Below are 21,863 nucleotides of genomic sequence, written 5' to 3'. Positions count from 1 at the left end.
CTGTGTTGCCCTGTGAAGGACTGGAACAGTTTGGATATGACCCCTTCCTGATCAAACTTGACCACACACCAGTGCACAAAGCAAGGTATATGAAGATAAGGATGAGCGAGTTTGGTTTGGAAGATCTTGACCGGCCCTGCACAGAGTCCTCACCTGAACCCCACAGGACACCTTTGTAATGAATTAGAGAAGAGACTGCGAGCCAGGCCTCATCCAACATCGGTGTGTGACCTCACAAAAACACTTCTGGAAGAATGGTCAAAAATTCCCATCAACCTTGTGGAAAGCCTTCCCAGAGGAGTCAAAGATGTTATAGCTCAAAATAGTTCTGAGTTAACCTCACAGGACCAACAGGGATTTAGGGTTAGGTTGCTAAGATTGTGCTGAATAAGGTGCATATAGCTCAGACACGGTTATTAAGGTTGTGCTGTGGTGCTTTTAGGTCATCTCCTAATCCAGCTGTGCATACAGAGTGAACCCTCACTTCTTCAGCCAGGCCTTCCACACTTCAATCCAAACATCCTTCCACAAACAAATCTTTAATTATTTAATTCTGGAAAGCAAACTAATAAAAATATTGCCAACAACTATGAGAGATATAATAATGAGTATAAGCCTGATATAAAATGTTTGTTTTAACAAAAAAAGGTGGTTTTCTGTGATTTTGTTGAAATAGAAACCTTAAAGCGACTGCTATAAACCAGGGAGTTTATGTGTGAGAGAAACTGATTAACTTCTGAAAATAACAGGGTTTTTGATAGTGTTTATTTATTTAATTAAAAACATGTATTTAGTAAATAATTCTACACTCTCAATGTATGTGTTAGTGACCATAGAGATTCATTTGGAGGGTTTGTTAGACTCCGACATCGACGCCCTATGCTCCAATCTCCAGCAAGTGGCGGTAACGCACTACATGCCACCGGCCATTAGCCCAGAGGAGGAGAAAGAGGAAGAAGAGTATATTCCGAATGTCTGAGCTATTTACTCCTTAACATCTCTTTTATAAAGGTGTGAATACGGTGTTTTATATACTCATGCATTTGTCTGAGTGGTTTTAGAAAGTATTTGTGCCTCGTGTTGCATCTCCTGAGTAGACGGAGTCGCGATAGCAACACTATTAGCATTACGTTAACATTAGCTTTAGCATTAGCCTAGCTCAGTTGCTATAGTGTGTTGTGAATGGAGTCTGTGACTGTGTGTGATTTGTGTTATGGCTTTTTAAAGGTGAATATATTCGTGTGAATACATCGTTCGGTTGAGTTAATATCTGTAAGTTTATCTTAACTGCGCATTGATTGCATTTGAACCCCTAAACTATGCGTTTAGTGTTGCCTTTCCACTGAAGCTGTGAAGTTTATTATTGTTACATATATGTGATTGGGGTTTTATTGCAGTGTTGGTTTAAGGATTTATAATGCATTATAAATGTATTATAAATATACCTCAGGGTTGTATTTTTTGCCTTGGTCTTTTATTATTATTTTTGTTATTTATTGTTTTTCTTTTATGTGTTTACAGGTTTGTTTAGAAGGGTTTGGTGTATTTATTTTCCTCTTTTATTTCTGTGATATGAGTTTGGTAGGATTAAGCAGTATGGAAAGTGTAGTCAGTTCTAACACCATCTTCCCCAAGTAGGTTATTAAATTAAATAAGCATCTGTAGGCCGTGTATAGGTCAGGATTCCAGAGTTAAACTGCATAGTAAACTACATTTCCATGGTTTTATAATACTCTATTTTTTATTCGATTTTTTATATAATATTTTATGGGTTTTTATTATTATTATTATAATTTAAGGACTATTTATAATAATAATAATTAAGGACAAATGTAAAGCTTTCTGTATAAATAACTGGTTATCAATTGTCCTTTTATCGAGTATATATTATTTAGTTAGTTCCTGTCAGGTTTCTCATGTAAAAAAAAAAAACTATCTTGTGTGTCATTTCAGTGCAGTGTAGTCTTCTGGTTTGTAATTTCTTACAGACAGCAAGGCTTTCCATGATCATATTTTGCCTGATATTTAGTATATAGGTTAATATCACTATTCCATGTTAAACAGGGCTTTCCCCTTCATTTCAGAATTTTAAAAACATGATATAAACCATGCAGGTCTTAAAAAAGTTAAAATACTCTAGTTATACTTGAGGGGTTAAAGTATCTCTATTTCCGAGGTGTCATGTTGTTGGCGTCTGAGGCATCATGGTGCTGTGCTTCACGAAAGTCGTCTGATGGGACATATGAGGGTTGGTGCCTCAAAAGCACTTGTTGAGGAAAATTAAAGTATTAGGATGTGGGGTGCAAGTGTGAGTATTAGAACAGGGAGTCTCCCTGTCTCTTTCTGTAGTGTACATTTAGACATGTTTTTTGTTTTTCTTTTCAAATTAATTGCATTACAATAAGGAAGTGATAAAATCTGTGTGTGTGTGTTTATTTTTTTATTTAATAAATAAATAATTGTACACAGGACAAGATGTAAAATATCCTATGCCAATCCATTAGAGCTTCATATAGGGCCCACCCCACTCTCTTCCTACCTGCAGCCTCACAATTATTATTGTTCCAATCCTATAGCTACACCCTAAGGTTGCTGTGGCCATTTATGATCTGATCAGCCAGCAGCGACCCTTAATGTCTACGGTTACTCATTGAGCCCATCACATGAGTACACAAACCACCCACTGCATCACTAGCTCTTCACTAGGGTCATCAGGTAGTCACCTACCCTCCTCAGTGTTTCACGGAATTAAGCCCACGACACCTCCAAAAGGCGTGTCCCAGACCCACCCCCCATCCAATCTAGTTTTACAGTCCTACCTTACCCTTTAACATCAACAACCGTAAATCCACACTGGCCTCCCTGGTGACTAAGGCTGTAACTAGCCCCACTGGCACCGTTAATGCATGCTCAGTGCCACCAGTTCCATGTGATCTTTACATGCGACATCACCATCCACCACAACATCACCTCTACAGTGCATTTACAATATGGCATTAATAAATTAAAAATATTTTATTCTTGTAAAATAACAGTACATTTCACAATGGGTATTGATCTATTAAAATTATATGTATAATAGTTTGAGGCCATGATGATTAATGAGCAAAATAAATAGCTAACAATGGGTAGTTAACAATTTTTACCCTGGACAGCTGGAAGTCATACTTTTTCTCTGAGAGTGAGCTTCGTAAGGTGAAAATAGACTTCAGCTCCGCTCAACTTTATGCAAATTAATTCAGAGGCTAGAATTTCACATCTTTTTGTGAAGATCTGTTCTTTTTTGTTCACAGGGAATTGAGGAAAGCTGTACTCTGAGTTTATGGCCTTTTTCATTATTTAAAGTTTTGATTTTCTTTTCTTTTCCAGAAAAGAAAAGTGTCGATTTGCTGTCACCTTTTGCTCCTAGTGTCCAAGAAATTCCTGCCCAACTTCTACAACAACTTATAGGAAATTTCAGAGAGAAGAAATCGCAATGTTGAAATTGGGAGAGATTAAATGTGAGATTATGGAGGGTGGAAGCTCCAGTTCTCCAGAAACCTCTTTGGCCTCTCTCCAAACTAACACATCTGCTGAAAAACCACAGAAAACTTTAGATGAAGAAAAGACATACGACTGCTCAGAGTGTGGGAAGAGTTTTAATCAGCAGCGCCATCTCCAACGTCACCAGCGCACTCACACAGGAGCGAAACCGTACTCCTGCCCAGAGTGTGAAAAGACTTTTTCCCATTACAGTTCTCTGAAAGAACACCAGCGCATTCACACAGGAGAGAAACCGTATCAGTGCTCAGAGTGTGGGAAGAGGTTTAATAGACAGAGTGTTCTCCAAAGACACCTTCTCATTCACACAGGAGAGAAACCATACTCATGTCCAGAGTGTGAAAAGAGTTTTTCCCAATACAGTTCTCTGAGGGAACACCAGCAGATTCACACAGGAGAGAAACCGTATTCCTGTTCAGAGTGTGGGAAACGTTTTTTCCATCAGAGTTCTCTAAAAGAGCACCAACTGATTCACACAGGAGAGCGGCAATATCAGTGCACAGAGTGTGGGAAAAATTTTACTAGAGAAAGTTTTCTCCAAGCACACATTCGCATTCACACAGGAGAGAAACCGTATCAGTGCTCGGAGTGTGGGAAGAGTTTTAATTATCAGAGGCTTCTAGAAGCACACTTTCGCATTCACACAGGAGAGAAACCATATTCATGTTCAGACTGTGATATGACTTTTATGAGATTGAATCATCTCCAAATCCATCAGCGCACTCACACAGGAGAGGAACCGTATCGGTGTTCAGATTGTGGGAAGAGCTTTACTACTAAGAGTTCTCTGCAAAGACACCAGCGCATTCACACTGGAGAGAAACCGTTTTCCTGTCCAGAATGTGGAAAGAGCTTTAATCAACTGGGTTCTCTCACAGTTCACCAGCGCATTCACACAGGAGAGAAACCGTATCAGTGCTTCATGTGTGGGAAGGGTTGTACCGATCTGAGTTCTTTAAAAAAACACATGCGCGTTCACACAGGAGAGAAACCGTATCAGTGCTCAGAGTGTGGTAAGAGTTTTACTGAAGTGGGGAAACTCAAGAAACATCAGTGCTTTCAACCAGAAGAGAAGCAGGGGCACTGCACCGAGTGTGGGACTACCTTCAGTCTTCTAGAGGCAAAGATTCATAAATGCATTAAGAAGGAGGTGGAGAATTGCTGATAACGATGTACCTCTGGCTGGAGAACCTACTTGTGTTTTGGTTTATTTGAATGTTTTCAGCTATAAAGAAACCTAAACTGGATGTGAGGTTACATGAATTTGGAAGAAAACTTTGCAGTGTTGTTCTCTAGAAATTATGGATCTTATGACTATGGGTGGAATTCTGAGTTGGTCGAACTTGATAACTTCAGATGTATTTGACAGTTGCTGTTGAATGTGATGCAAATATCTCTGCATGTGGACTAGGTTTGATTATAGTTCTTTTTTTGTGCAAAGATTGGTAAAGCTGCCAAGAACTGTACCCACATAAGTAACACATAATATTACTCTAAAATAGTAATTAATTTTGTTGAATTAAAAGTTGTCAGGCTTAGACTATGTTTATTTCAGTAAAAGAATGGTTTGCTGTTGTGCCTCTCTTGCACATCATTTCACATGGGGTTCAGATCTTAGAAAGTTTTTGACTCCATGGAATTTCTTAGATATTTACAATATCTTAGTGCATTTTATTATTATTTTTTTGTGTGTTCTTCCATGACTAAATGTTTCTTCTGGGGGGAGGGGTAAAAAAAAACAGTAAATGAAACTCATTCAAATATGTTCTTTTTGTGACACTTATTTTGATGCAGTGAATAATCAATACTCCTATGATGTTTCTTTTTCTTTTTTTTGGACAAGTTCTGACAGCTGAATTCAATCTGTGTGATGGGCTTTTAATACATTAAATATATCCACTAATTAAACTGACTGTGTTGTGAAACTTTTCTTTTGACACGAATGAACCAGATGTAATATTATGTATGACCTCTTTCATAGTTTTGGGGCTTAGGAAGGCATTCTATTCAATTGTGCACTTTATATTTACACGAGTGTATCAGGTGATTGTAGTCAGACTCTGGGCTCTGAGCCTTTTATTATGATACATCAACTGGATCTTTTACTGTTTTTAGTGAAAGGGACTTTCATTTATTTTTTCTACATTTGGAGTCATTTAAGAGGTTTCTCAACATGTTCTCAAGAATACAAACAGCAAGTATGTTTAAAGTTTCCAGGGTTTGTTCTCAATCTGCCCTAACCCAACCCTAATTCAAAATGACAAGGATGCATTGGTCCGTGATATTCCTGTTAGAAAACACTAAAAGTCCAGTTGTTCTTTGCACTGTGTCCTGAGTCACCTGCTATACATATATAAACTATATACATGTTGTACTATGACCTACCTATAAAAGGTAAATTTAAAAAGCCAAATTTAACAACGCAAATACCTTTTTTGCTATTTATTTTTCTAAGTCTGTGTGCAATTATAACAAAATTAAAATTGAAATCACTTAATTTGCAATAAAATGTTTCACTTAAGCGTGGGTCATCAATGACAAAAGTAAAATTCAGCGAATTGGGTGTAGAGTAGGACAGTGGGAACATTCTGAATCACTTAATGTGGTTTGATGTACAAACATTATGCTCTAGGATAATCTAATTTCCTATTTATTATTGCTCATAAGCACTCCACTGCTGAAATTATAGAGATATAATCCTAAAGGAATGTCCCCAGTGCCTGACTCTGCAGTCTCTTTCTTGCTATGGATGTGTTCCATGATTCACTGAGAGAAGGGACGATGGGAAGCTGAGTTTACGGTAACTATTATACAGCTTGTGTTTTAGAGTTTACTTCATACTCCATAAGAAGGGACTTTGCCTTTTTATTGTGCTTCAAAATGTTACTCCTCTTCCTCCTCAGCCATACGTAGCTCAAGAAATAAACAGACAGTGTTTGTCAGCACTCACTCATTTCAGTAACACATTGTGGCACAAATAAGTATACAGGTGCATCTAAATAACTTTGAATATAATCAAAAATGTAATTTATTTCAATGATTAAATTGAAAAAGTGACATAATTTCTTTACAAACAGACTGATCTATTTCAAACATTTATATCTTTTAATGTTGATTATTATTGCTTACAGCCAATGAAAATCAACACGAAATACATGCCAAGGTTTCCTAAGCCTTTAAAATGTTAGTCTGGTTGAGTTAGTCTCTTAGTCTGGTTCAGTAGGCTCCACAATCATGGGGAAGACTGCTGACTCGACAGATGTCCAGAAGGCAGTCCCTGACAACCTCCTGCTGTATCCAAGCATATTAATGAAAAGTTGAGTGGAAGGAAAAATTGTGGTAGAAAAAGGTACAAAAGCAACAGGGAAAACCTGTTGAAAGTAGCCTTGAAAGTATTGTCAAGAAAAGGCCATTCAAAAATTCACAAGGAGTGGACTGCTGCTGGAGTCAGTGCTTCAAGAGCCACCACACACGTGCCCAGGACATGGGCCACAACTGTTGAATTCCTTGTGCCAGGCCACTCATGACCCAGAGACAACTCCAGGAGCGTTTCACCTGGCCCCAGGAGAAAAAAGACTGGACTTGATTAGTGTCCAAAGTCTTATTTTCAGATAAAAGTAAACTTTGCATTTCATTTGGAAATTAAGGTCCCAGAGTCTGGAGAGGCACACAATCCAAGCTGCTTGAGTGTAGTGTGAAGTTTCCTCAGTCAGTAATGGTTTGGGGAGCCATGTGATCTGCTGATGTTGGTCCACTGTGTTATATCAAGTCCAAAGTCAGCTCAGCTGTCTACCAAGAAGTTTTTGAGCACTTCATGCTTCCCTCTGCTGACCAACTTAATTTTCCAGCAGTTACTTATATTTAGAAGGGCATAAATTATGTTGTTCACTATTATAAAACCATGCTGCATCTCTGTATTTAAAGCATGTGACAGGAGAGGTGAAAAACAAATCTTAGTACTGCTGTAGGAAAATATTTAAGTCTTCAGTACTTTTTAAATATAATACATGCAGTAACATACGTTACTGTGCTGTGGGTTCCTGTTATTAGACTTTTAGTTTGACACAGTGTCTTAGTCTGTATTATGTGGGTACTTTTATTGTATGTTGTTGTGATGCTGCTGTGTGGAGCTGCATCCAATGAGAGCACAGGGTGCGGTGCTGTGGGCGGGGACTGTGTGAGTGAGGAGCAGAAGGAGAGTTGTGAGCTGGAGATAAATCAGGAGGAGTTTTACTGAAGGTAAAGATCTGTGTAAGACTTTTTGCATGTGGACTAGGTAAGCAGTAATATTTCTGCAGCAGTAATTCCTCAAGTCGTATTAACAGATCTCATGAATATGCTGATTTCAGTAAAAGAATTGTTTGCTGTTGTTTTTCCCATCTTGCACACCATGCTGGAAAGGTTTATTTTGGAAACATATTTAAACATAGTAAAAATAAACAATGAAATGGTATATGTTCATTTTGGTTTTAATTATGATATTTTTTTTCTTTTGACCCAGCTGACTGATATGATTTGTGATCTGTTTTTGTTTTGTTTTGTTTTGTTGTTTTGATGTGGTGCTATATTTTGCTACAGTAGATGAATCAAATGATTAAATCATGTTCCTGGTTGTCATACTTTAATATGATGCAGTAAATAATCTGAATACTCTGTTGTGATAAAGGCCTTTTTCTTTGATGGTAGACATTAATTCTGACTGGTTGATTTTTCTTCTTGTTTTGAAAGTTTGTATATTTTAATTATATCAGCTAATAGTGCTTTTCCATTGCAATGTACCTACTTGGCTCAGCAAGGCTAGGAAATACGTGTGAGTCACATAAAAAAAATGTAATCTCTGCAAAAGCTTGGTGATAGCGCTCAAGTGATATTTACACTACCTGAGATTGCAACTGAGGCCTTCCCTACTATAGAGGATTTGTCTATTTTCCCAGCCTGTGTTCTTAATCGGGCACAAAAGAAAATGTTGTAGATGTAGTCCGGTTATATGGATCCTTTTTTAAATAAGGACAGTCTTTATAATGATTTCACAAACATCAAAACTATGACTCATTGTGAATTATTCTGTGACCAAAACAAATATGAAACCCTTTCAAACTAATCTTTTACCTTTTTTTCAGGAAGGGAACGCAAACCTCAAGATAAAGCCATTAAACAGACAGCAACCATTTTTCCAGACTTAGATATTGTAGGGTAGGCCTGATCAAATAGTTGTCTAACATAACAAGGATAAGTTAGATCCATCCTGGATCTAAATATATGGGAATAATAGAATAAATTTTACAAACATTATCATATGTCAGGCTCATTAAAAGATAAGATTAAGAATTAACAAATTAAATAAAATAAATGACATAATGCAAAGAAGTCACTTAAAAAAGAGACCAAAACCAATTTATTCGATTTAGCTTTAAGTGCATAAATAAATTAGTGGTCTTAGATATCCTAGAAGGTTATTTCAGAGTTTGGGTACATAATAAAACACTATCTTTCTGTATGTGTATAACTGCTGTGAGTACTGCTTTAGGAAACTATTTTCACATATTTAGCAGATTAATGTCCTGTGGATTTCTGTGATTATACCCTTATTTTGACACTGCCTCAGTCGGTCCTGTTTCCTGTTTATGGATACTTTCATTGTATGTTGTGGTGGTTCTTTGGGCCAATCAGAGCACAGCTGTGTAAAGATACAGCCAATTAGAGCGCAGGGGTGGGGAATGTGTGTGAAGTGCAGAAGGAGAGTTGTGAGCTGAAGATAAATCAGGAGGTGTTTTACTGAAGGTAAAGATCTATGTAAGTCTTTTCCACACTGTTTACACTGGGTTTGAACTCACTCTCACAGAAACGGGGGACACATGTTCTCTCTCTGAAAAGGAAGATGGAGAATGGGGGAAATGAGGAAGCTGCTCCACACTCAGCTCAGGAGGCTCTTAGCTGGGACTGTGGGGTGGTCTGGTGTTCTCATACTTTTGACCTCGTTGTGTAAATCTCTGTTTCTGAAAATACAATGGGTTTATGAGGTAAAAAGGTGGTCCTCCACCAACACTAACCAGACTCCCACTCAGTCTCTTTCTCTTTCTTTATATATATATATATATATATATATATATATATACACACACACACACACACACTAAAATTATTCAGTAACGATATTATTTTTAATCACATTCTATATACTTTATTTACAGCGTTGGTCACTGGCCAATGTTCTTTACATTACGCTGCTGTCATTTCATTGCATTTAATTTGAAAGGTAATTTAATACCATTAAAGGTGTTCTGGGTGTCTGCTACTCTTTTATGACTTAACAAGTGTGTTGTTGTTGCCTACAAGTCTCATGGTGATTTGGTGAGGTTCCATCTGGTTGTGAGGAACCCATTTGAAGTCAGCACTTTGCTGATCTTTATTCACATTCCTGAACAGAAGATGAATGGTGGGGGAAAGATTTAGGACCTAGTGTGTGTCTGACTCATGTGGCAGGAGTTTGTTTCTCACTTTTCATGGACTTTTGGGCCAGTTTAACTGAGTTGTACTTTTGCAACTTGTCCCCCCTTTTCAGCCTTTCATGGAACACATTTTGGCCATAACCATTTTTGCATCTCCTTTTTGCTCTTTTCCAGTCTCTGCTGGTTGACTGCAAATGCGGCTCTGAGGAATTTTGCAAGCTGCCCTTATCCTGTTGTGTGTTGTATATATTTTGCTGGGCTATGTGATGTTTCACTTTAGTCCCTTTTTGTCCTGCACTTGAGAATTCAATGGAATCAAAATCACATGGGAGGTTTTTGTGGTTACCCTGGTTTGTCAGGTCTTTTAATTTATCTCTTTCTGGAGGCCATTTGGGATCCAAATGGGTGTTAGCAAAAGGGACTGTTATTGTGTGGACATCATGAGCTGAGATTCTCTGGCTCATGGCATCCTTTGTCATTGTTGGAGTGTGAAAGGTGTTAGTAGTCTCTGTGGACCTGGTGTTTAGGTGACAGGACTGAGCTTCAAGGTGATGTGAGTGTAAGATGGGCAGGGGTTTGTGAACCTGGGCCCAGATTTTCAAACACTTGAAGTCAATCAGTGGATTAAGCCTGTTCAGCAGTTCCTTGCCAATAAGGAAGGGAATGTTTTCATTAGGAGACACATATACAGGGTGAACCAGACTTATGGGTCCTATTGTTATGAGCACTCTTGCCACAGACCTTATGTTGATACCAGTGTATGAATAAGGCACAATTTGGAGGAAACCAAATGTAACTCTAATCTCCGTGGGGCGTGGTCTGCTGCAGCCCACACTTCATCAAAGAGTGTGGATGACGTCAGAGTGATGTCTGATGGAGTGTCCAAGAGAGCTTCTTGTACAAGCTTCTTTTCCAGGATTGTGGTCAGGTTTAATCTACAAGCACCCCCTTTTCTGTTAAATGGCCCAGGAACTGTGGTGCAGGTGGATCATCTTGAACAACTGTGACATTATGAGGAGTCTGATTTTCACCCCCCTTATTAAATTGGTCAGACGTGCAAGTCTGAATTGCAGGGGTCCTTGGGACATGCTCAGTTTCACCTGAGGTGTCTGAGAAGGGGTCAGCTGTCTGACGCTCCTCGGCACATGTGCGAAAACACCTGTTCAGTGGTTACTGGAATTTCTGTGCTAATTCCAGATACTTCAGACTCATTCGCATCATCTGAACTTTCACACTGGTGCCAGTTCTCATCTCTGTTCTTGTTAGTCGAGTTAGGACAGGGGCTTTTGTCTAGGGTTTTGTCGCGTGTGTGAGAGTTTTGGGGCCATCCGTGGTCCAAAATATTTTCCTTGAGTGCTGGATTTTCATGCCTACTGGCGGGGAATTTATTCTGAGGGTGCCCTGACATTAACTGATTAACACAGAGGTTTGAGTGATGTTGAGTTTCACCTGACCAGTGAGGACTGGAGTGATTTGAAATCCAAGTCTTCTTCCATTCCCGGTTCATTTCGGGGCCCGAAATAAGCTTGTCTAAGGCGGTGATAGTACTGATGAGGTGACTCCTGCCTGTGTTGTTTAACTTGCAGTGCTGTCATCAGTCCTGCCTGTGACAGCTGATTGGAGAACTCCTTCTCCAAAGCTTTACAGAGCACATCATATTGTCTCCTGACATAGTTAGGTTGCCTTTCAATGAAACTGCTGACTTCCCTGCTGGATGTCATTCTGATCAGGTAGATTCTGTCATCTACCGTGGCTCCGGGGAACCTTTGCAAAAAGAAATCTATGTCTTTTAGGTACGAATAGATTTCATTTGAGCCATCCAGCTTTGGCTCGAAGCGTGTTATGTGGTGCGTGACTCTGTCCAGGCCCCTGCCTACATAGCTAAACCGAGAGAACCTTTGTTCGGCTGTGCTTGGGTTAGCCTCTGTTAGCCTCCAGTGGTGGAGCTGGTGTAGGGGATATTGGTGCTGGGATAGGTGACTCTGGGATACCTTTGGACTTTGAATTCTGTAGCTCCCTATGAGTGTGAGTATTTCTCTGTTGGTTGTTAAGTAGCTGTGAGCGTATCTTCTCTAGCTCTGCTTTAGCAACGTTTAGCTTGCTTTTTGTCTCTGACTGCAGGTGCTGAGGCAATTGGAGTTCATCATTGACTGCAGCAAGTTCTGCTGTTTTTGCATGCAGTGCCATTAAATGATCAGACTCTTTGCAAGCATTTCTGATGGTCTCCATTTCTGGGCTCATCATTTGTGTTTTTACTGCTTCTAATTCTATATCCTGGAAAGTGTGTTTAAGTTTTTCTATTGCTAGTGTAGCCAATAAAGGTGCACACACAAACAAATAACCAAGGATTGATTTTATCACACAACTAGTTCATTAATTGTAAAACAGAATCATGAATATTGATTATATATTCAAATAATATAATGGATTATCACGATACACGAGGGAACAGGTAGATTAATATATGAGGGAACTTCTCTATGATAATTATTATCCTAAGTTCTAAGAAAGGCTATTGTTTATCCCAGCAAACTTTCAGTACCAACCCATGAGCCATGAGACCATGTGACCTTAGGTATCCGGAGATGGGCAGGGAGCATGTCGCTGATGGTGCCTTCCGGCATGACTTCCTGGAGAATTGCAGATGCTGGCCTTGTAGGTTGCAAACGCGGGCGTACCTTTCCTCCCGAGGCTTTCAGATGCAGCTGTCGGAGTTAGTGGCGTTCCAAAGGTCTCTGTGGGGTCTCTTCGTCATCGCTGATATAGAGATATCGCACTTATCAAGTGAAAGGAGTAAGTCATTAGTTGTTAGAGCTGTTTCTGTGCTGTGATTTGGTCTAAATCCAGACTGAAAATGTCATGAATGTCGTTTTTTAGGTAAGAGCACAACTGCTGTGACATGACTTTCTCTAGAATCTTAGCAATAAAAGGGAGGTTTGATATTGACCTGTAGTTTGCAAGCACAAGAGAGTCAAGATTTGCTTTTTTAATAATTGGTTTGATTACCGCTAATTTCAGAGGTTTAGGTACATATCCAATGTTTTATGCCCTCCCTCATCCCTGGTTAATTTTATTGCCCAAAGTAGGCTTGCATAGGTTATAATACGATTAGGTTGACTTCTGGTTTTGTTGTTTAAAAATAATGCCACCACCAAGCATGTCTGTAACAGGTAATTGGATAACTGCTCTTTGGATTATATTTGGTTTAGAGCAACTTCATATATGATTAGATGGTGATCAGACAAGGTCTTATGTAGGGTGTGATTGGATAGATTTTCTGTCTCAATGCTCCATGTTAACACCAGGTCCAGTGTGTGTTTGCATCAATGAGTGGGCCTAGTAACTTTCTAAGTGAACCCTTGTGCATTCAACATGGATTCAAATGCAGTTATAATCGGTTCAGGATCCTTCTCAAAGGGAATGTAGAAATCACCAACAATTAAGGCCTTTTCTGAAGCAATACCTACACTTGAGAGAAGATCTACAAATTCACCAAGAAAGTCTATAAAAGGGTCTGGTGAAAATTTGATTGTGATGTAACTTGTAGGTGCTTGGGGACAAGAATCAACAAGGATAAATAAATATGGTCTATCATGATATCTGTGTCTCTTGCTGTCATGTACAATGTATTCCACGATTGTGCCAACTAGTGTTGTCAATTCTTACATTGTCTTCACAGAGTAAGTTTTTAAATGAGTAAAAATTTGGATGTTTAGTATATTATTATATTACGGAATAATACATGATAAATGATTAACTATATTTCACTGTTAAGAAGATAAGTTTTTGCTTAGTTAGGGCTAAATCTTTACTTGGACATGATTATGTTTGTTGATTTTAAGTCTTAATGGCCTTTAATATACATTAACCCATTATCCTTAAAGAAAATGTAATAAGTAAACAAAATGATACTGTAATAAGTCAAATAAGAATAGTAAAATTATGAGATATGGATCTAGATATATGGGGATAATTGAAGATAGTTTTAGAAACATTAACATAATGTGAGAGGCTCATTAACAGATTAAAATTAAGAAGTAACAAATTAAATGATAAATCGAAGAAACTGGTTTTTGTCTATTTTTTTAAATGCATAAATCATTGAGTGGTCTTAGATATTTTAGAAAGTTATTTCAGAGACTGGGTATAAAATAAAACACTTAATTTCTGTATGTGTATAACTGCTGTGAGTACTGCTGTAGGAAAATATTTCTTTTCCAATATTTCACATATTTAGCAGATTAATGTCCTGTGGATTCCTGTGATTATACTCTTATTTTGACAGTGCCTCAGTCGGTTCTGTTTCCTGTTTGTGGATACTTTTATTGTATGTTGTAGTCTTGCTGTGGGCCAATCAGAGCACAGCTGTGTGAAGCTACAGCCAATTAGAACGCAGGGGGCGGGGAATGTGTGTAAGGCAGAAGGAGAGCTGTGAGCTGGAGCTAAATCAGGAGGTGTTTTATTGAAGGTAAAAATCTGTGTAAGACTTTTCCACACTGTTTACACTGGGTTTGAACTCACTCTCACAGAAACGGGGGACACATGTTCTCTCTCTGAAAAGGAAGATGGAGAATGGGGGAAATGTGGGAGCTGCTCCACACTCAGCTCAGAAGGCTAATGCTAGCTCTTAGCTGGGACTGTGAGGTGGTCGTGTGTCCTCATACTTTTGACCTCGTTGTGCAAATCCCTGTTCTTAACAAAACCACGAGGTAAAAAAGATGGTCTTGGATCAACACTGCTCAGAACTCTCACTTGGGTTTCTATTTTTAGGGGTCCAAGCATTGCAAGTGCTGGAGCCCTATTGTTTTTGGTCTGTTTCCTCTTCTTCTTTTTTTTTCTCCGATGAAACGCGATGGGCAGCCCAAACCGTAGGTCCTACAGACTTGTCGTTTGGTCAACTGGTAGTAAACCCTCCCGCTACTCAGGCGCAAAGAATCAGCCCGATCAGCCTGATGGTGGCGCTATAGCGACGCGGAACGCATCTCTCCCTATATCTCCTACCCTGTGTAGCGTAGAGACGAAATTTTTTTTTCCCTGATTCCTCTGGTGAGACCCTACAAAAAAGCCTCAAGAACACATAAGCTCCGCCTACTTAGATTTTGAGCTAATTTGCATAATATGCAAAATCACACATTTTTGAGCGCGAACTAGTCTCTATTGGGTAATGTACCCAATATGGACATATGTGGTATCAGCAGAATCCTAAGAACCTGAACTTTAATAATTATTCAAAAAAAGTTGGAATTTCATCTCTGCTCGGCTTCCAGACTCCGCCCAAAAACAGGGGTTGAGCTCGCGTTCCAAAAATCACACAAATACAGCTATAACTCACAAACGCTTTCTCAGAATGTTACGATACTTCACATGCTTAATCCCTATAAGGGCTGGAAGCCATAAGTACTTGGCTGTGCAACTGCAAGCCTAGGGGGCGCTATAACAGCAAAAAAATAGTTATGATTCACAGGATTTTCCGATTGACATTCCGATGCATGTAGTGGGTGATGAGCTGACTTAGATTCTATGACGATGATGTCATATTCGAAAAAACATGGCCGCCATTGACCAATCAAATTTCAGCAGCTGTTTCATGACCTTAACAAGGTCCTATCATCATGACACTTGCATGGTATGTCCAGGGCAGCACTTCCTAAGCACATAACAATTTTCATTACGATAGCCACTAGGGGACTCAATTCAAATTTTCTACATGAAAATATGGAATATCTCAGCGAAATATAAACATATTGACAAGCAGTTTGCTTTATTTCATACTCTGCAAATTGCCTTACAACTTTGTAATTACAACTATTGTCAAAAAATGCATACTTTATCCACAATAGCCAGGTATATAAAAATTGAGCTTTTCGAACTCCTCCCTGGAAATTTGTCTTATCAATAAACAACTGGTATTTTTGCAATCTGTATAGACTGTAGGTCAATAATTATTTACAAAAGTTGGAACTTTTGACATGCTGTTGCGGCAGTAATTTAACAAATATGCATGGGTGGGGCTCCATGCACTCTTTGAGCTATAACTACAACAAACTTCACCTAAATCAAACACAACTTGGTGCACATATGTATGCCATTACTTTGACGTAATCTGCTAAATATGCGCGCATTGCACAGAAAGGGGGCGCTACAATTAGACAACAACTGGTTGCATAGGTTCATAATTGATTACACTGCCACCTAGAGATGCAGTACCAGCAAGATAAGACAGATATATTCCAAAGACCATGGGAAAGGAGCTTTTGCATTTTCATAACATATGACTAACGCATTTGTAAGTTATAGCTGTTTCTTATGCAGTGTTTCAAAGGCAAGCTGCACAGCTCTATTTAAGCAGAGGCTGCAATCACATAGTAATGAAAGTTCCACATTTTGTTGATAATTATTCAAATTCAGGTTCTTATGAATCTCATGATACCACATATGTCTATATTGGGTTTTGATCCAAGCACTAGTTCATGATCAAATATATGTGTTATATCTCATCCTGCAGATTCTCTCTATGCAGAATCCCCCCTCAGCCCCTCCTTCTCCTCCTCACACACAGACTGTCACCTCTCCCCCTCCCCTCCCCCTGCCAGTCAGAGAGGGCCAGAGGACACAGACATTTGAAAGCAGATCTAAACAAATCAACAATACCATCATGACCACCTCATTTTACTTTCAGTGTCCGTGTTTTCAGCTCCACTGTCCACAGGACCACTTTGTAGATCTAAAACTACAGAGAGGGTTGCACCTCTTGCTCTGCATACTTTCATTGCTCATTTTCACATGTTCTTCAATGGTCAGGACACCTACAAAGCAGATATGCCGAATATGTATGACCTACTGTCTCTGCCTTTTTTATCTATAATCTGGACAAACAGAGTATGTGTGTGTGACAGTGTAGACAGTGAGTGGACACAGGTTTTAAAATTATCCAGCAGCACTGCTCTTTCTGATCCACTCATAAGAGCACAATACAAACTGACATAGCACCACAATGTCAGTGTCACTACAGTGCTGAGAATGTATGAGCTACTGTCTGAATTTATGTCTATAAGTTTGACCAATAAAATATATGTATGTCAGTGTGGACAGCGAGTTGACACAGGTGTTAAAATCTCTAGCAGCACTGCTGTGTCTTATCCACTCATAAGAGCACTACACACACTGCCATATCACCACAATGTCAGTGTCACTGCAGTGCTGCGAATTATCCACCACCCAAATGATATCTCCTTTGTGGAGGTCCTGAACATTGGGTCAGAATCCAGGGTGAAATTCCAGATTCAGTTCTGTGATCTGGGCTGTCTCTGTAACCCAAGCCCCACGTTCACCTCTCTGCAGACCAGAAACTCACCCACTCATCTACTACCCCTTCTTCTTACAATCCAGAACACCAAGGATCACATTTTACAGCACTACTAAATCTATCTTAAAGTGTGCCTCCTGTATCAGGAAATGTCATATGCTACTTTCTTGCTCTGCAAAGACTGCTCACTTTCACCCTGCTCTTCAATGGTCAGGACACCCATACAGCAGGTATGACTCAGGTGTTGGAGTTTTAAATCCCTCAGCATCACTGCTGGACAGAAAATAGTCCACAACCAAACACAGCCAGCAGACAGTGTCCTGTGTCCACTGATGACAGACTCGAGTACAAGCAACTCCACATCATATCTGCTGTTTGGGGGTCCTGAACATTAAGGTGAGAAACCTGAGTGCAACTCCAGAGTGACTTCTGTGCTCTATGCTGTCTCAGTCATCCGCTACTCCTCCATTTCACGCTACACCTCCAGCATGGAACACCTTACAAACACTACACAAACTGCCTCAAAAGTCCCTGCTATCTCAGGACAGCTCATATGCTAGCGCATTGTTCTTCTACCAGCGAATACAAGCTTGGACCCTGGGAATTGTCGCTTGCGGCTATATTTCTTATTCTTCTCTGTCTCGCTTGCTGAAATTGATATTTTTACACTGGCTACATTTTTATTTGGTTCAATTTAGTAAATTTCTCAATATGAATATTTAGGGATGGACAATTATACACTATACACTCACACCCTATACATTTTTAACAAAATAATAAAAATGAATTTTTTTTATTTACAGCATTGGTCACTGGCTGATGTTTTCATTATGTTACGCTGCTGTTATTCACTGCACACATTTTTAATGGTAACTTAAAATATTTTGATGGTGATGTCATGTTTCATGTTTGTACTTAGCAGTTTTTTTGTGGTTTTGATGTTGTTCATAATGATACTGAAATAGTACTGATCAAAATTCAGAAATATATAGTGATATGAATTTTGGCCATGTTGTTCACCCCCACTAACTCAAATTCACATGGAGGGAGGCAAGGTGGTGCAGCAGGTAGTGTTGCGGTCACTCAGCTCCAGGTTCCTGAACATTGTGTATTTAAATCCCACTTCGGGTGACTGACTGTGAGGAGTTTGGTGTGTTCTCCCTGTGTCTGTGTGAGTTTCCTCTGGGTGCTCCGGTTTCCTCCCACAGTTCGAAAACACATTGTGTTGGCAACTCAAAAGTGTCTGTAAGGGTGTATGTGTGTGTGTGTGTGTTGCCCTGTTAAGGACTAAAGCCCCCTCCAGAGTTTGTTCCTGCCTTGCGCCCAGTGATTCCAGGTAGGCTCTGGACCCACCGCGACCCTGAACTGGATAAGCGTGGTGTGAGTACAGAGCCTTGGGTGCCAAGCATGAGTCGAGATGAATGTGGCAGGTGGATTAATGCGGATGTGTGAATGGGGACAAGAGTCACATTTGCAACACCGTCTAATACCGTTACAACTTTCCAGCTTTTGTAGAATTGGACATATAATAATTATATCTTCATTTTGTTTTTTTTTCCAGAAAAGAAAATCATCCCGTTGATGTTGTTGTTGTCTCCTGTCCCTAGTGTCAAAGACTTTCCATCTAATTTCTACAAATACTAGGAAACATCACAAGAGGAATATTTCACAATGTTGAAATCAGTAGAGATTAAACGTGAGGATACAGAGTGTGAAAACCCTATTTTGCCAGAAACATTCTTGATGACCATCCACAGTGACACATCTGCTGGAAAAAAACATAAAACCACAGAGAAACAGAAAACATACGACTGCTCACAGTGTGAAAAGAGTTTTAATCATCAAAGTAGTCTTCAAAGACACCAGCATGTTCACAGAGGAGAGAAACAATTCTCCTGTCTAGAGTGTGGGAGGAGTTTTAATTTTCCTGGTAGTCTTCGCAGACACCTGCACGTTCACAGTGGAGAGAAACCATATCCCTGTCCAGAGTGTGGGAAAGGTTTTAATATACTGAGTAGACTTCGCAGACACCAGCTCATTCACAGAGAAGAGAAACGTTATCCATGTCCAGAGTGTGGAAAGAGATTTAATTTTCAGAGTAGTCTTAACGTACACCAGCTCATTCACAAAGCAGAGAAACAGTTCTCCTGTCAAGAGTGTGGGAAGAGTTTTAATTTTCCAAACAGTCTTCGCAGACACCTGCGCATTCACAGAGGAGAGAAACCATACTCCTGTCGAGAATGTGGGAAGAGATTTACTGATATAAGTTCTCTGAAAAATCACCAGCACATTCACACAGGAGAGAGACCATATAAGTGCTCGGAGTGTGGAAAGGGCTTTAATGGACCGAGTCTTCTCCAAAGACACCAGCGCGTTCACACAGGAGAGAGACCCTATTTCTGTTCAGAGTGTGGAAAGAGTTATAAGCAACTGCAGAATCTCCAGGCCCACATCCCCATTCACACCGGAGAGAAACTATATTTTTGTTCAGAGTGTGGGAAGAGTTTTAAATATCAGCGTCATCTCCAAACACACCAGCGCATTCACACAGGAGAAAAACCGCATCAGTGCTCAGAGTGTGGGAAGAGTTTCAATTATCAGAGCCATCTCCAAATACACCAGCGCATTCACACCGGAGAGAAACCGTATCAGTGCTCAGAGTGTGGGAAGAGATTTAATTATCAGAATGCTCTCCAATCACACATTCGCATTCACACAGGAGAGCGACCATATTCCTGTCCAGATTGTGACCTGAGTTTTACAAGGCTGATTAGTCTTCAAATACACCAACGCATCCACACAGGAGAGGACCCGAATAAGTGCTCAGAGTGTGGAAAGAGTTTTACAACAAAGGGTTCTCTGCGAAGGCACCAACGCATTCACATTGGAGTCGAACGTTTGGCCCATTCACACAGAACAGATGCATGACCCAGTATGGGAATATCTTCAGACATCTGGGTTTAGAGAAGCATAAACTAATTGGAGTGTGTAATTCTCTTTAGCATGAGGGAGATCTGCCCCATACATGGTGTGTGATTCCCGGTAGGCTGCAAACCCACTGCATGCGTCAAATGGATAAGTAGTTACAGATAATGAACAAATGCAAATGTAAGAACATATTATAATTTTGGTTGTCCTTTTAAACATTTCTTTTCCAAGCAGATGGATCTGATGACAATGACCGAGTGTGTTTTTCTAGCTGTCCACGGACTTTTGTAATAAGTAAGGAAAAGATAATGGGTGGGGATCCCGAGTGAACTGGCTTGCAAAGACAATGAGATTCTTATTATATTACTACCTTAGTAAATTGCTGACTTAATTTTCCTGCTTCCTATTATGTATTGCGCTCTTTCCATGTGTTCCTTCTCATACCTGTTGTCCCAGGTCCACTGGCTGAAGTTTTCTCAGATTGTATTTACACAGAACCAGTTGGGGTGTGGGGTCCAAGTGTATGCGCTGCATTGGCTGTTGGACTCCAGGATAAAAGCAGGTATTCTTTGATAACGGGAATTTAAAGCCTAGGAGGTCTTTGACACACGTTTGATGAATTGCAAAGTCATAGCAAAAGATGCCCTAGAACAAATGCCAGTGTTTTGAGATGTTCTGGCCATCGTAAACCCCTAAAAAACTAAGCATTACCAGCATATATTCACCTTTGCGTTTGGTTCCAAACGTCTTATCTGTTGTTTGGTGGAGGGATTCATACCAATATTTGTGTGTGTAATGATGTCGGATATGTTCAAATCAAATGTATTATATTTCTGAACAACTGTTTTCATTTTGTATTTTGCATTTTGTCTAGTGTTGCATCTCAATATATTACCTGCCATTATTTCCCATTAAAGATATGCATTATTCTTTCACAATTTATCATGATGTGACTGAAGTTTATTTTCAGTGAACTTCAAGGAAGTCCAGTGAGCTAGGTTCAAGTTTGTAAAACATGAAAAATGCAGAAATTCCCATATGAACAACTTCGTATTCGATGGCGCTTAATACTACCCAATGGGTTATATGGCTGTCAGAGTGAGGGCATTGTTCCTACCAAAATTTCTGAGCATTGCACAAGGACTGTATCAACAATTCTTCAGAGGGAATCAAGAGAAAAACTGTGACACTTTGGACCATTTTTGTTCATCAGTTGTGACACTGGCTGATTGAATCCTTTTGTGGTGATGGCTCCAAAATGTCTGCTGCTTAGATGGCAGCAATGACCTTCAACTTTGAGTGAGTGCAAAATGTGTAGGGGTTTTAAAAAAACCTGTGTCCACATCATCAAACACTTGAAATCAGTCAGTGGCTCAAGCAGGTTCATCACGTTCATCACAATAAAACAAACATGAATGTTTTCAAGAGGGCACAAATGCACAGTGTGAACCAGACTCATGGACCCTATAGTTATGAGCACTTTCCCTAAGACTTTATTGTGATACCAATATAAGAAAAAAGCAGGATTTGGAGGGAACACTTTTTTGTAGCTGCAATTTCCATTTTGTCCTGCACCCTGTAACACTTAATCGAAGGGTGAGTGATATAGTGTTCAGGAGTACCTAATGTTTGAGGTTTTT

At 39.6% G+C, this 21,863-nt stretch overlaps 1 protein-coding gene across 2 annotated transcripts; it reads left to right on the top strand.

The window, feature by feature from the left end:
- Positions 1–876: 876 nt before the first annotated feature.
- On the top strand, positions 877–21,141 carry LOC136701627 (zinc finger protein 658B-like). Of its 2 annotated transcripts, XM_066676260.1 has the most exons (4): positions 877–1,011; positions 3,370–4,559; positions 12,708–12,726; positions 19,482–21,141. In XM_066676260.1, exons 2-4 carry the CDS (start codon positions 3,476–3,478, stop codon positions 20,221–20,223), a joined length of 1,845 nt encoding a protein of 614 aa, XP_066532357.1. In that variant the 5' UTR covers positions 877–1,011; positions 3,370–3,475; the 3' UTR covers positions 20,224–21,141. The 2 variants fall into 2 exon arrangements, with proteins under 2 accessions (XP_066532357.1, XP_066532356.1); XM_066676259.1 differs by lacking the exons at positions 877–1,011; positions 12,708–12,726; positions 19,482–21,141 and adding an exon at positions 2,226–2,308 and having other exon boundaries at positions 3,370–5,435.
- Positions 21,142–21,863: the final 722 nt, after the last annotated feature.

The sequence above is a fragment of the Hoplias malabaricus genome, chromosome 7, assembly GCF_029633855.1.
Source record: "Hoplias malabaricus isolate fHopMal1 chromosome 7, fHopMal1.hap1, whole genome shotgun sequence".
In the NCBI taxonomy this organism is placed as follows: Eukaryota; Metazoa; Chordata; class Actinopteri; order Characiformes; family Erythrinidae; genus Hoplias; species Hoplias malabaricus.
Note: the sequence above shows the minus strand (reverse complement) of the source record. Positions and strands in the feature narration are given on the sequence as shown.

Coding starts and splice junctions, on each gene's coding strand:
- LOC136701627 (XM_066676260.1), top strand. CDS start 3,476: ATGTTGAAATTGGGAGAGATTAAATGTGAGATTATGGAGGGTGGAAGC.